The sequence below is a fragment of the Monopterus albus genome, unplaced genomic scaffold (genome assembly GCF_001952655.1).
Source record: "Monopterus albus unplaced genomic scaffold, M_albus_1.0 scaffold356.1, whole genome shotgun sequence".
Taxonomy (NCBI): domain Eukaryota; kingdom Metazoa; phylum Chordata; class Actinopteri; order Synbranchiformes; family Synbranchidae; genus Monopterus; species Monopterus albus.
In genome coordinates, this window is record NW_018128236.1 from 495,623 (window position 1) to 509,760 (window position 14,138).

Sequence of the window (14,138 nt, forward strand, 5' to 3'; positions counted from 1 at the left end):
CTCACTCCAGAATCTCTCCTTCTCTTCTAACTCACACCCTACTTGTGGAGCATAACCACTGACTACATTCAACATTATAGCTTCAATTTCCAACTTCAAACTGATCACCCTGTCTGACACTCTTTTCACCTCTAAAACATTCATCACGAGCTCCTCCTTCAGGATCATTCTCTTCCTGTCCACACCATAATAAAACAGTGTGTATCTCCCTCCAATGCTTCGCGCTTTACTACCCTTCCACCTGGTCTCCTGCACACACAGTATATCTACCTTCCTTCTCTCTATCATGTCCGCCAGCTCTCTACCTTTCCCTGTCATTGTGCCAACGTTAAGAGTCCCTATTCTCAGACCTATACTCCTGCCTTTCCTCTTCTCTCTCTGTCTACGACTCCTTCTACCTCCTCTCCTTCTTCGACCAACAGTAATCCGATTTCCGCCAGCACCCTGTAGGTCAACAGCACTGGTGGCGGTCGTTGTTAACCCGGGCCTCAACCGATCCGGTATGGAATTCACACTGATGATTTGCATGTTTAAATTTGGCATGTTTTTATGCCGGATGCCCTTCCTGACGCAACCCTCTCTATTTATCCGGGCTTGGAACCAGCACAAAAGTCACTGGCTTGCAACCCCTGTGGCTAGATTTGAATATGAATATTAATACTTTTTACAATTGGGACCAACAACAAGGTGAGCGGTGCACAAACCTACTGTAAATATATGTTCTTCATAGCATAATAAAAGTGGCCATGCCATGCTCATTTTGCTAATTTCCAGCCATTTAATGTTTAATCTTGGGTACCTCTATCTTAGCTTTGCAGCCATCATAACCAAGTAGTGGAATCATCACTCCCTTTCAGGTAGCTCCATGGTCACTGCGTCTTCCCCTAATTTCCCAAAGTAGAGAAATTAATTCCAACAGGTAGCGTAGCAACGACAATAACGTCGTGGATCATTAATCTCCTTGTTAACCAGCAACACAAGCAGTCAAAACAAACAGGTACTCTGCTCCGAGGGAATCCAGCCTTGATGAGCTGACCATTAACTGCTCTGGGGGCTTCAATGGCGGCTGCTTGTAGGTTAGACCCAGTCAAGTAAAACAGTGAGTCCCTGTACAGGAACATTCCTGGACATGCAGTAATCTCAGGCCCTGTATTTTTTCCACATCCTCTGGTCACAGTGCAGCAGCAGGAGGGAAAATATATCCACAAAATGGAATGCAGGTCCCTCTACCTGCCAGTAGAGAGGACATCTGTACTGCATGTGTGGCTGTTCAAGATAATTTTTATTTTCAGATTTGATTAGGTTTTTGCATCAGTGAAGATCTAGACTGAATCTGCAACATGATTACTAGGCAGCAATGATAGCGACATGACAAGACAAAATGTGATGTAAAAGGAAATGATAAATAAAAAATACAAACAGATAACCACACATTTGTGAATTCAGCTTATTACACTGTTTCTCAAAGCAACTTGTATCACATCAGAAGTGCAGAGAAGGCACAGCTCAAAAAATAAAAATGTCATGTTTGACTCATGTAGACCAAAAGCACCGGCAACAGTTAGTATTACTGTCACACCTACATCAACCATTCACTTGTTTAATTTCATTTGTTGCATCTGAGTTTACTGTGCAGTAACTGTGGCCCAGTTGGAATCTCAGTGAGGTGGAAGAGTAGTGATGTCACTTTCAGTCACTGACCACAGTAAGCAGGGAGGCTCAATGTTGTTTACAGTGCTTTTTGGGAATTTTCTAGGGAGCTGAATTTGCAGTGCACTGAAGTGATAGTGGCATCAGCACACTATCTGCTCACTCACACACACACACACACACACCCGATGCTTTCATTCTAACGGACCATTTCAATCATTCAAAAAACAACAGCAGTAACAATGCATTTCTTTCTGAGTTATTCAAAAAGCCATGCCCCTCCCCCACCTAAGCAGGCTTTTCTTATTATTATTTTAATTCCAACATAGATAATCTTCTTTTAAAAAGTTATAGCAGCTGGTAGGACAGTTATATTGCAAGTTACACCCCTGTTGTCAAATATGCTGCTGTGATCAAATGCTGTAATGCTCAAAACTTGACTAGGATTTGGTGTGGGAGCATGACCTTGTGAGAAGCTACCACAACACTACAGAGACAGTGACCACAGTGACTGGGCTGCCTCTGCCCACGAATGAGGAGTGTGTTCATGCATGAAAATAGAAAATCCTGTTCGACCCTGTGTGTTCATGCACAGTGTGGTTCTAACACTGCTGACATATTTGCAGACCAACATCAATGTATGTCCCAAAGCAGCTGATGCACATGGCTTGACATCATTTGCATGCCTCTATCGTGCACACCCTTGCAATCAGGATGACAATATGATGCATCGAGAAGCTTACAGTAGATGATTGAAGTCTGATTGCAGAAATTACATGAAATGACAAGTATACAGAATATTATACTAACCCCCTGGTTTCCTGGGCAGAGTCATCAGATATCTATTTCTCAGAGGAAATATGCAAAGCTAGATTTCTCAATTTCACCTACTGTATGTATTTGGATGGATAATTTAACATTCATCTAACACTGGAGTAAAATGTTATTCTCATATTTTATCCTCATGTATAGAATTGCACATTATTATTAGTTTTTGACAGTTGTCATCAACATACAGAATTCTTTCATGACACCTGGCCTGAGCCAAGCTTGACTCATTACACATTTCTTTAGAGGACATCAACCCATTTTTTCAGGTTCCATGAAAGTGTGCCTATAAGTTGTGTTGTTCTCTGTGTCTGTAGGACTACCGTGTGAATATCTTTCTCCGTCAGCAATGGAATGATCCCAGGCTTGCCTATTCTGAATACCCAGATGACTCTCTGGACCTGGACCCCTCTATGTTAGACTCCATATGGAAACCAGACCTGTTCTTTGCCAATGAGAAGGGAGCCCACTTTCATGAAGTCACTACAGACAACAAACTGCTCAGGATATTTAAGAATGGAAATGTTTTGTACTCTATAAGGTAAGTGCTAGGCCAGGCCTTGTTTAGCTGGTGGGTGATGAGGCTGGAACTTTAATAATACCCAGTAAAATAATTATCTAGACTAGACATGCTGTATTTGTGAATTGCATTTGGATTCAAGTTTTTTTGTGTCCGAAATTAAAAAACAATAGCCAGAGCTCGGACAACATTTTGTAGTTTTGTATTGTTGTATTTGTCTTCAATGACTTTCCTGAATGCCTTTACCATGCATAGGGTTTAAAAATAAACGAAGCAGCTAGCCTTCCGGTTGTATTTGCTACAGCCAATGGTGGGTACCAACAGAAAAAAAAAATCTGTGTTGCATTTTAAAGGTTGTGCAGACGTTGGGCTACTATTTTTGAGCTTCAAAGCTATCCCACTTAGTACAGCATTACTATGATATACACCAAGAACATTTTGATACTATAGATGTGTACAGTATTTATGGATGGCTTTAAAACCTGTCACTGTCTTTGAGTTGATTCTCACTTGTTCTCTCCTGTCTTTTTGCTTTCAGACTAACATTAACTCTGTCATGTCCTATGGATCTGAAAAACTTCCCTATGGATGTTCAGACCTGTATCATGCAGCTTGAAAGCTGTATGTACAGTTTAAACACACTCATATTTGCTTTTATTCCCACTGGGTGGGGGTTACACTGACTTACACTGAGATACACTGAGCCCTAATACCTAACTAAAATCACTACTTAACCCTGAAAGGATGAATTTTGACTACTTGTGATTGGAGGGTGAAGGAGGAATTCAGACATGAGAGTTTCCCAGTTCAGGCAGTTTACTTAATAAACTGCCTGAACATTGCCCTGAATTACTGGAGCATAACCAGGTACAATCTTCACAAAGAGTCATTTGGGTCTGTGATGTACAAATCCTAAATTTGTCCTGTACGTCATACCTTTCATTGCAAATCTAAATTCAGATGGCAACAAACAGAACCTAGACTTTGTGACTTGATCTATAGCAGGTGCATTGCTAGACATAAAGTTCTACTGGGGCACAGACTCCCATTACTCAAATCTCACAGATGTTTTTCCTGAATGTCTGCTGCATGAATGAAATGTGCTATGAACTTCCCTTGCTTAGCCCACCGTTCCACTGCCATGCTGCTGCTACTGAAATTGACACAACTACTGGTATAAATGTAGAGATATTAATCTTTATGTACATTAAGAACATTCTCAACATGTTTTTATGGCATAAAACTTTGGCCCTGTGTTGGACATTTCTTTCCATTCTTCTGCATTTCACAATAATATAATTTGATTGTGAAGCAGCCCCAGTTTGATTTGTCAACAAGTTAATCTATCAACAAATCATTAATTTAGAAAAACACAATCTAATCATTTTTTTGTCACTCATGAGTCCACATAACATATTGATGGTGCAGCTATACAAGTTGTGTTGTGCAGTGGATGGCTGGTGGTCACACATCTGTCTCCACAGACACACACAGCTTCCTCCACACTTTCCCTTCCTGCCTCAGGTTCACCTGTTTGTTAAATGTGCATTAAACAAATATCATCTGGACTGTGTGACAACAGCATCACATATGATGTTATAGGCTGGTCATTAAATGTGGAATGAACAGTCCAACGTTAACATGAACCACTACGTGTGATGTATTATACAACATACCTGGCATTTATCTTATTTCACCAATAAACTGTGTTTAGTAGTCCAGCTGATCACATGCATTGATGTTCGCAGTTATAATTTACTTCACATTCAACATCTGGTTGGTTACATACTAGCTAACTAAACTAACGTTAGTTTGTTTGCAAACTACAACCAGGTCTTCCTTCTTTCACCCTCATCTCTCTGAACTTCTTCCTTGTCTCGGCCTCCAAAGAATTTTCTTATGTCCATCTACAGAAGTCAGTAATGTTTGAGTCAAAATAAGATTATCTGTATTATTCCAAAAAAATAATTTAGTCCCTGTCACATACCTCAGTCCATTCCTTTCACCCTGCTTGTGTGCTGCAGTGCACCAGCTACAACGTGCACAATGTGCATACGTGTGCACTGTGGTGCACAAACCCTAACCACTGCGCCTGAGCTTGCTTTGACATTCTGGATTAGAACAACAAATGAATTCTTTTCAAGTTATCATTGATCGAAATCAGTCAGATCGAAACCACTGCCAAATGCAAGAGCTTGTTAAAACCTGAATGTATGATTTTACTGGGACACAGCAGGTCAATACTGGGGCACTTGGCCCAGTAAAAGGGGTCTAACAATACCTATGCTCAGCATATCAGAGAGTCATGTTCAAACAACCCTTGCAGCATGTATGTGGTATCCCACACCCTAAGGCCACATGTGGGCCTATAGATACAAACTCAGAAAAACCTGAAATAGAGGCCCAGCCTGTTATGATGATGCAGCTGTGAATGCTGCATTAACACATCAAATGAAAAGATCAACCAACAAACCCTAACACCTAACATTTAACCTAACCTTACCAAGCTGTTGTCCTAAACTTCAAATGATTCACATGGTGGTGACAATCATCTGGATGAGGAAGGTTTTGTCCCCACACTGAAAGTAATGCCTTAACAACAGTATTGTAAAGTAACTAATCAGACAGGTGTTGTGTCCTAACATAATATATAGATAGTAGAATATATCCGTGACCCTGTTTGGGACTAAACAATATAGAAAATGGATGGATGGATGGATAGTAGAATATATTTGCCATTACATGTTATTATTATTCTCCCCCAGTACTTTGCCATCTACTGTGAGTTGAATCTTTGTGAAAAAAGATTAACATGTCATTCACAATGTATGATTTTCCTTGTCATACTTGTGCTTATTTGTCTTTGTATCACTCATTTTTCATTCATACAGCTTTCAAAAGTATTGTACATATACAGTATATTATCAGCCACCTTCCCCTTTACTTCCATTTTATGCAAACACTATTTAAGCAGGTATGTAGCTGAATCTTTTTAAGGGCACACAAAGTCACATTTAATAATGTTGGTAGGGTTATAATGACTAATGGTCCAGTCATAAACATGGCCTGGCCACAGGGAACAGAAGAGTTGAACAGATAACTTCTTTTCACTGCTGGCTTTATTCTGATTAGCCCACTGACCAGAGGCGTTACCATACATAGATCAAACTGTGTTTTTTTTTTATCTCTGTTGCTGTGTTGCTGTTCTCAGATGTCATGCAGCATAGAGCACAGGACATACACATACAGAGAGAGAGAGGGAGAAGGTGGTGATTCCAGTCATATGTTGCACATTAGATGGTGATTCCAGTCATATGTTGCACATTTGACAGAACAAAAACACCTCAGTCCAATTTCATCTTCAATTCAGTTTCATATTACTCACTACATGTGGCACAATGTTTTGTTAGTTGTTGATTGTTAACTTTTCCTGCTTTTTTTAAGTTGGTTACACCATGAACGACCTGATCTTTGAGTGGCAGGCGAATGGACCGGTGCAAGTGGCCGAAGGCCTCACGCTTCCACAGTTCATTCTCAAAGATGACTCAGATCTCAGATACTGCACTAAGCACTACAACACAGGTAACACACCTACACACACACACACACACACACACACTGCCATAAGCATCACAACACAGGTAACATGCACACAGGGTGAAACAGTTGCCACATTTCAACAGTCTTGTTTTGTGCTGCTGGGAATAAGTCAAGACAAAACTCAGCTTCAACAGGGAGAAACAAACATCCTGAAATCCAGACTGATATTATGACATCCCCACTAGATTGTTACAGCTTTTTTTTGCCTCTTTTGTACATTTCTAAGATCAGAAATGAAATGTTCTAAAATACTTGTTCAGCCTCCACATCATCCAGTCACTTGTGCATCATTTAAACAGCATCAAACATCAGGAATAGGACTAGAGGAAGAGTGGGGACGCAAAACAGAGGAAGGGGGAGAGGTTTCCAGTGAAATATGGTCCACACTTGTCGACCATATTGTCAATCATGGCCTTACAAAGGCCAAGGCTGGTTGAGGGCAGCTGAATATTGGGAGGGCAACTGTTCTGTCTCTGGGTGTTTCCTCTGTTTACATTTCTATGATATGTTTATTATACATTATTGTTCATGGGAGTGTTATACCCCAGTTCTTTTATTGGACATATCTGAATAAGGAAGAAGTCTGTCTTTCTTCATTTTAGTGCTGATTTATTTAAACCACAAGCAAAATTACAAAACACAAGCCGGGTGGCTCCTTCCTCCAGACATCCACAGGCAGGCTGCTGGAAAAAAAGATATCCCGGAAACACAGAGCCTAATACATTTATAAGTTTTGGGCTAACCCCTCACACAGATGAAGTCAGTCCGCAGACTCCATTTCTTATCTAGAGCTCGAGCTGCATGGAGCCACTGGCCATAACAAAATGAAGAATTTCAATGTGTGTGTGTGTGTTGTCACATGGTGCGTAACTAAAACATTCATTCAGACATAATATTCTAACACAGGATTAATACAAGAAAACAATTGGTGTCAAGGTAACTGTAGCTCACTTTTCAGAATCAACATTCTATCTGTTAACCTTGAAACAGAGCAGACTAGAGCAGACTTTGATTCTTACTAAATTGCATTACTAATACATTTGATTCAACACATTAATGTCTAATAATTATCTGACTGATTTATTAATATCTAAAAGGAGGATCAGAATATTAGGAACACCTTGGCTTGCAAACAATTGTATAGGTGTACCTAATAAAGTGGCCAGTGAGTGTGAAACTTTGTACTGTTGAAATTGATACATGTCACATAGAAAATGTGCAGCCTTCTGTATTTTCACAGGTTTCATTACAAACACATTTTACAATACACTGTTGTCAGAATGTTCATAACAACATGAACATTCTGACTGTCATGTTCGTAAACAACCATACAAGGACTTTTTGATGCGCTGACATGTTCACTGCCATAAGTATTTACTTTTGAGAGATAAACTAAAGATCCTGAGCAAGTGACACACTTTTGCAGCTAATCCATTGTGTGGTGTTGTTTCTACAATTTTTTAAAGAAATGCTCTTATTGTTTTGCAAATATCAAGGATGTTTTGAAAATGTACCAAAGCGACTGAGAAAATCTGTAACGACTAATATAATGCACTTTGACTGTTGACTGCTGCACATGCTGCTCCCAATTAGCATACATTCTCTTATTATATTCTTATATATTTTTATTATATCTCTGCATTTGCTGCTTAAAGTGCCTTAGATTTTGTGTTACTTATTTATCTACTTTATATTTAATTTGTATTTTGTGGCAGTCATGTGGACGACAAAGTAAGAATTTCATTGTACAGGGAAACACGTTTCCTAACTGAGCATATGACAAATAAACACTTTGATCTTTGAAATGAATCCCAGCCTCTATATGGTCCTGTTATTACATCTATCCACAACTATGCTGAGTATAAAAATGTTCTGAAACCCAGCTTTTTTCATTAAACTGTCTCTATAACGTGGACGACAAAGTAAGAATTTCATTGTACAGGGAAACACGTTTCCTAACTGCATATGACAAATAAACACTTTGACCTTTGACCTTTGATAATGTGAATACCATCTTGTCAATTAACTGAGAAAAAGTCAGGCAGTGGGGTGAAGCCTGGGCAGAGCATAGTTGAAGCCAAGGTAAATACAGGAATACAAGAAAAGATAATAACTGTGTTCTGTCCTTGTCACTGTTAATTGTAAGACAGAAACCATGTAATTACAAAGGAGTCAATATTATTTACTGTCTCTGCTTTGTTACAGGTAAATTTACTTGTATTGAAGTGCGATTCCACCTGGAGCGTCAGATGGGCTACTACCTGATCCAGATGTATATCCCATCTCTGCTCATTGTCATTCTGTCCTGGGTCTCCTTCTGGATCAGCATGGATGCTGCTCCAGCCAGAGTAGCACTGGGCATCACCACTGTCCTCACAATGACAACACAGAGCTCGGGATCCAGGGCTTCACTGCCTAAGGTCTGTGCTCATGGATCAATCAGGTGCCCCACTGTCCTTTCATGGCATTGCTTTGAGGGCATTTTAAAGTTGTGTGAATGTTTAAATCTGTCTTCACAACTTCAATGGACTTTTTGAATGCTCAGCCTTGCACTTAGGGTCAAGAATTAGAATTAGAATAGATTAGAATTAGGTTAGGGATTAGGCAATGGATTATGTCACCGACGGTCCTCACAAGTGTAGTATGACTCTGTGTGTGACCTGAAATTTCTCTTTTTTTCTCCATTTATATTGGTGGATGTTTTGCATGGGCAAACACAAGTATGTGTTGATTCCGCTAATCATGCATCTGCTAGAGCGTGAGTGGGGACCAGAATCTTGTTCTGGTGTCTTGTATGCATGAGAAATAATCAGACATAGAGCACTTTGTTACATAACCCTTATTAGCACACCCCTCTGTCTCATACATGCTGTACACATACACTTCAACAACATGACTGAAGCTGTGTGTGTGTGTGTAGGGGGGTGGGGTTAGGAGTTAGGCGGTTTCTCATGTTTCCAGTGCTGAACAGAGCTTTGCACTTCAGTATGTTACACATGTCTGAATAAGTCATTTTCCATGAAGAAATGAGCGGACATCATTCTGACAGCACAGACTTGTGTGGCACAGCCACGGGTGTGTGCGTATGGGAGCAGCTGCAACCCTAAAATAATGTCTGTAATGATTGTACAACAACTGTGATGTCACCATTAGCTTTGTGAATGACATCATCACAGTTTACACATTCTTTTCATCCTTGTCAAGAACATGGCACTGGCAGCATCACAAGTAATATTGGAATCCAGCAGACCCTAACCAAACTTGTTACCTGGGCAAGGATCAGCTTCATGCCTGGTCCTGAAGAAGCGCAGAGCCCAGACAAGTTCTACTTGTCTTTGAATGGCACTGATATCCTATCTCTCATTAATCAGTCAGGAATAAAGGAGCTAGAGACTTGGCTAAACCATGTAGACAAGGAAATGTAAAGCCTGAATATATCAGAATGACAGTCTTCCCTGTATCCCCTGGCCTTTATTACTTTATCACAACAGCTGACATGTTGGAAAGAGGATCAGCAGCTGTCTCCGCAGATGGCTAGGCTTGTCACGGAGCCTGAGCAGCACATCCCTGTACAGGAAGAATAACCCGCTGCAGCTCCCATTCAACAGCATACTGTATCTGAAAAATTCAAGGTTTCCCACCCAGGAGAAGAGCTGCAGAACAGAGGTTCAAGATTCACACCAGCAGGAGGCGGAAAGCAGAGTTTTGGCCGAGCCACAAGGCATTATTGGGAGCAATGGCAACCCGGCAGGCAGGATTGGCAGCCTGGTTATAACAAGACAAGGTGTTAGGAAACTACATAAACATTTCTGTCTATATCCATGTATATTTTACACCAAGACACGGAACCATAAAGACTCAATCTTATAGAGTAAGACCAAAAAATGTTCCGATTTCTAAATAACCTGTATTTTAGATGGCAAGCTGAACGAAAGAACACTTTAGCCAATATTAACCTACCAAAACCATTTGGCATCAAATTTGGTGGTAAGGAATCTAGATCCAGTGTCCCAGTCTAAGCAGCAGATTATCTGTAGTTCCACATAGTTTCTGTCTGTATTAGGACTAAGAGGACTGTGCAGTGTAGTTTGAGGAGGTGAAAGTAAATCTGACTTAAATAACTCACACAACTGACTTCCCCTTTCTTAAAGACCATGAGGGGTCGCTTATCTTTTCTGAACATTTTTTATTTTGGATTGTGAATATCACTTTATTTTTTGGTTGATTTCTTTCCTTCATTTTTTAACAATAACAGACAGATCTGTTTTTCTATTTCGTCAGCAGTACAAACAGTATAAACTAAAAATTTTGATATGTAAATTTGATGGGTGGTTGAACCACAGTTAATAAACTCTCTGGATCTTAGTGTGTGGTCATCCTTTCTTCAATATAAATCTTAAAGATCACCAGAAGTCATCTGTAGTTCACAAAAGGTCTTTTGCAGGTGTAGGTCCACACAGTCACAGTCGAGTTAATGAAGTGTCTGTGTGTGCTTACAGGTTTCATATGTCAAGGCCATAGACATCTGGATGGCAGTGTGTCTGCTCTTCGTCTTCTCTGCACTGTTGGAGTATGCTGCTGTTAACTTTGTGTCAAGGCAACATAAAGAGTTGCTGCGATTCAAACACCAACACAAGAACAAGAGCAAGGTACAGACATATCCTGCAGTGAACAGCACACTCAGCACTGCATCATCTAGTGCCATCAGGCAAAATGCAAAAGTACATCTTTACATATGATCTGTACTTGCACTGGCATGTGCACAGACATCAGTGTCTTGTGTAAACAGGTTTGTTGTTCTTTCAACTCTGGCTTGAGGCTGACACCTTGTGGTGACATGCTGCTATCGCAGTCTGCTACTCGGCTGAGAAAGCAGAAGGAGCTGAAGAAGGAAATCATGGTGTTACTCTATTAGTGCATGACACAGCATGGCTGCTGTACATTTATGTGGATTAGTGATGCGTTAGTTGACAGTTGTGTTATTTCTCTGACAGAGAGTCATCCAACCAAAAGGGGCCTGTTGTCAGTGCATGATTAGGTTCAACTCAGCATTCAGTCAGCTCACATACACAAAGGTTTACTTAAAAGGAAGTAGCAAGTTAAAAATTAAATTACTGAACTCAACTGAACTACTGATGTTGCTACATTATATGTTGTTGAAAACTGGTCAAAAGTAGAAAGTAGTGGTTTTAAAGGATTTGGTTTTATTACCCTGAAAATTGATTTTGATTTGATTTGATTTATTCTTTCAAGCATGTAAAGACAGTTGATATGTCAACACACATAATTTTACACATATCCAACATATGCTAATCCAATATCAATTTGCTTATACCTAGTACATACTTGAACAAAGTAGGAAGAAGTCAGACTTATCCAGTTCTACCCCATGACATCATCTTACCATCATTGGTTTGCAAGCAGTATCTCTACATAAATAATTCTCTTCTACACCACACAAGTAATATATGTACTAAAGAATTATTACAAAGTGTTAACATTCATACACATTCATAAAATCTCTGAAGTGTACAAGATGAGACATAAAAATAATATGTCAAAGAAAAACAAAAACAAAACAACAAAAACCTTTGATAGAAAAGTGGCACAAAAATGTTTATTCAGAGCAGGTTTTGGTCTGTATTAAAAAGCAGTAGAATGGTGCACAGCACTGTACCTGAACCTGCAACATTATAAAAGGCCATTTGAGCATTTTTACTTGACAATCTCTTAATTTTGAAATGTGTATTTTCAGCAAGCATTTATTTATATTATTTGTCATACAGTCTATAAAGGTATCTGAAATGAAAACCCAGGTAGACAAAGTGTCACTGACAGCATTTTCATGTACAGATTTAACATATACATTGACTGAATGAATGGGTGGCCTTGTTTTTGTATGCTGTTTGTTTTTGACCTTTAGTGTTTGTTCATTACCGGTGTGCATGCTCTCGACTGGTAGAACAGTGGAGGTGCAGTTGATCCAGGGGAGCTAGCTGAGTCCCTTCGCCGTGTTAACAATGACAGTGGCCTCAAACCATCAGACCCTCTATATGGATCTAGGGCTAACATCTACACAAACAACCACAGGGTAATTGCACAGTACATTTGAGTTTGTGTGAGTGCATATTTTGCTTGCATGACCCAACCAGCCTGCTGTTCTGAGTCCACCGCCTTCAGTGTAGCACTTGGTTTAGCAGAGATGATTTTAACTTGAGCAAAAATAAAGATTATATTCATGCAACCTTTATATCAATTAAACAGAAAAAAAGAAGAAAGAGAAATGTTGCTCCACTTACACTTCATGCACATTCTGACAGACCTTCTCTCTAAATGAAACGTGTGTAAAAAGTGGAACATTGCTCAGAGTAAACTAACGTTGGTTCACACATACTGCACAGTGCACTAACAGGCTCCTGTATCCTTCAGCAAAACAATAGTTTTATTGCTCAGGTTTTGTTTTTATTAGGGCTTTTAACATGTTATGCTATTTAAACTTTGTTGGATACCAGAATTAGTCTGGAATTAATTATTTTAGTGCTTTTAATAATACTGTGCCTCATTCACCAACATCTTCCCAAGTTTTTTTCTTAAATTTGTTCTTAAGAAAAGTCTACATTTGATTCATGAACATAGAATTGTTCATACCTGTGTTCTTCTTACAATGATGAATTCCACTATCTTTGTGAGTAGAAAGAACGTGCCAGTTGTTCCTATTTGGCATAGGTAAATGTCACATCAGTCCCCAAAGAAGAGCATGAGACTGTAGGGCCATGTCCAAAACAAAAGCCTCACAAAGAAACTGTGAAAAAATGTTGATAGTCAGGGGCAAAGCCAGGAAAAAGACTGAGTAGTTATGAGAACAGCAAACAAGCTGTCATATTTAGTAGCATCGGTAGTGGATATAACATAGAAAAGATGCATGGGATGCTGTAAAAGAAGAAGAGTGCACAACTGATGAAGCTAAAAAAAGTGAGGAGGTGGATTCTCTGGACTTTACCTGTGAAGGTTACTCAACTGTAAAATTGAAACCAGTTATTTCACACAGTCACGTCAGCACTCAAATGTGCTAATGAGTGTACCTAGATTCTATTCTTACTTAAGAACAAACCCCAGATAAAAAAACAGAGGTGAATGTCTGAATCTTGGTGAAAATGGGTTTTAAGAAGACATTTCTTCTTAAAAGCGGTTGGTGAATGAGGCCCACTGTCATTATATTTGACAGCATAGTTCTAAACATTAAAAGAAACCAGCTTTTGAACTGATGCCACATCATAGCAATAGCAAATATACAGTGCCGGATCAAAATCAAATTGTGATCCTTTTAAAGTTTAAAAGAGAGATCACTTTTGAAAGGTTACATTCAGTTTACTGTTATCATTCCTTTTAGATCTATCTGTGTGCATTTTGCTCATTATACAGCAGTCTTTAATTCTGTTGTCTCTATTTTATGTTTTTGAGTGCCTCAGATTAAATGTAGCTGTATGGCTTGTAGTTCCTTTTAACATATTCAGGGCTTACAGGTAGATCAGATTCATCA

At 39.4% G+C, this 14,138-nt stretch overlaps 1 protein-coding gene across 1 annotated transcript in view; it reads left to right on the forward strand.

Moving 5' to 3' along the window:
- The window catches only part of LOC109975006 (glycine receptor subunit alpha-3-like), a gene marked incomplete at its 3' end in the record, with an annotated part of 53,017 nt that extends 40,328 nt beyond the window's left edge, over positions 1-12,689 (forward strand). Inside the window, exons 4-9 of the mRNA XM_020625510.1 lie at positions 2,796-3,019; positions 3,537-3,619; positions 6,443-6,580; positions 8,804-9,018; positions 11,098-11,247; positions 12,561-12,689. Of these exons, the coding sequence (XP_020481166.1) occupies positions 2,796-3,019; positions 3,537-3,619; positions 6,443-6,580; positions 8,804-9,018; positions 11,098-11,247; positions 12,561-12,689 (939 nt within the window). The remainder of the gene's footprint in view (positions 1-2,795; positions 3,020-3,536; positions 3,620-6,442; positions 6,581-8,803; positions 9,019-11,097; positions 11,248-12,560) is intronic.
- Positions 12,690-14,138: the final 1,449 nt, after the last annotated feature.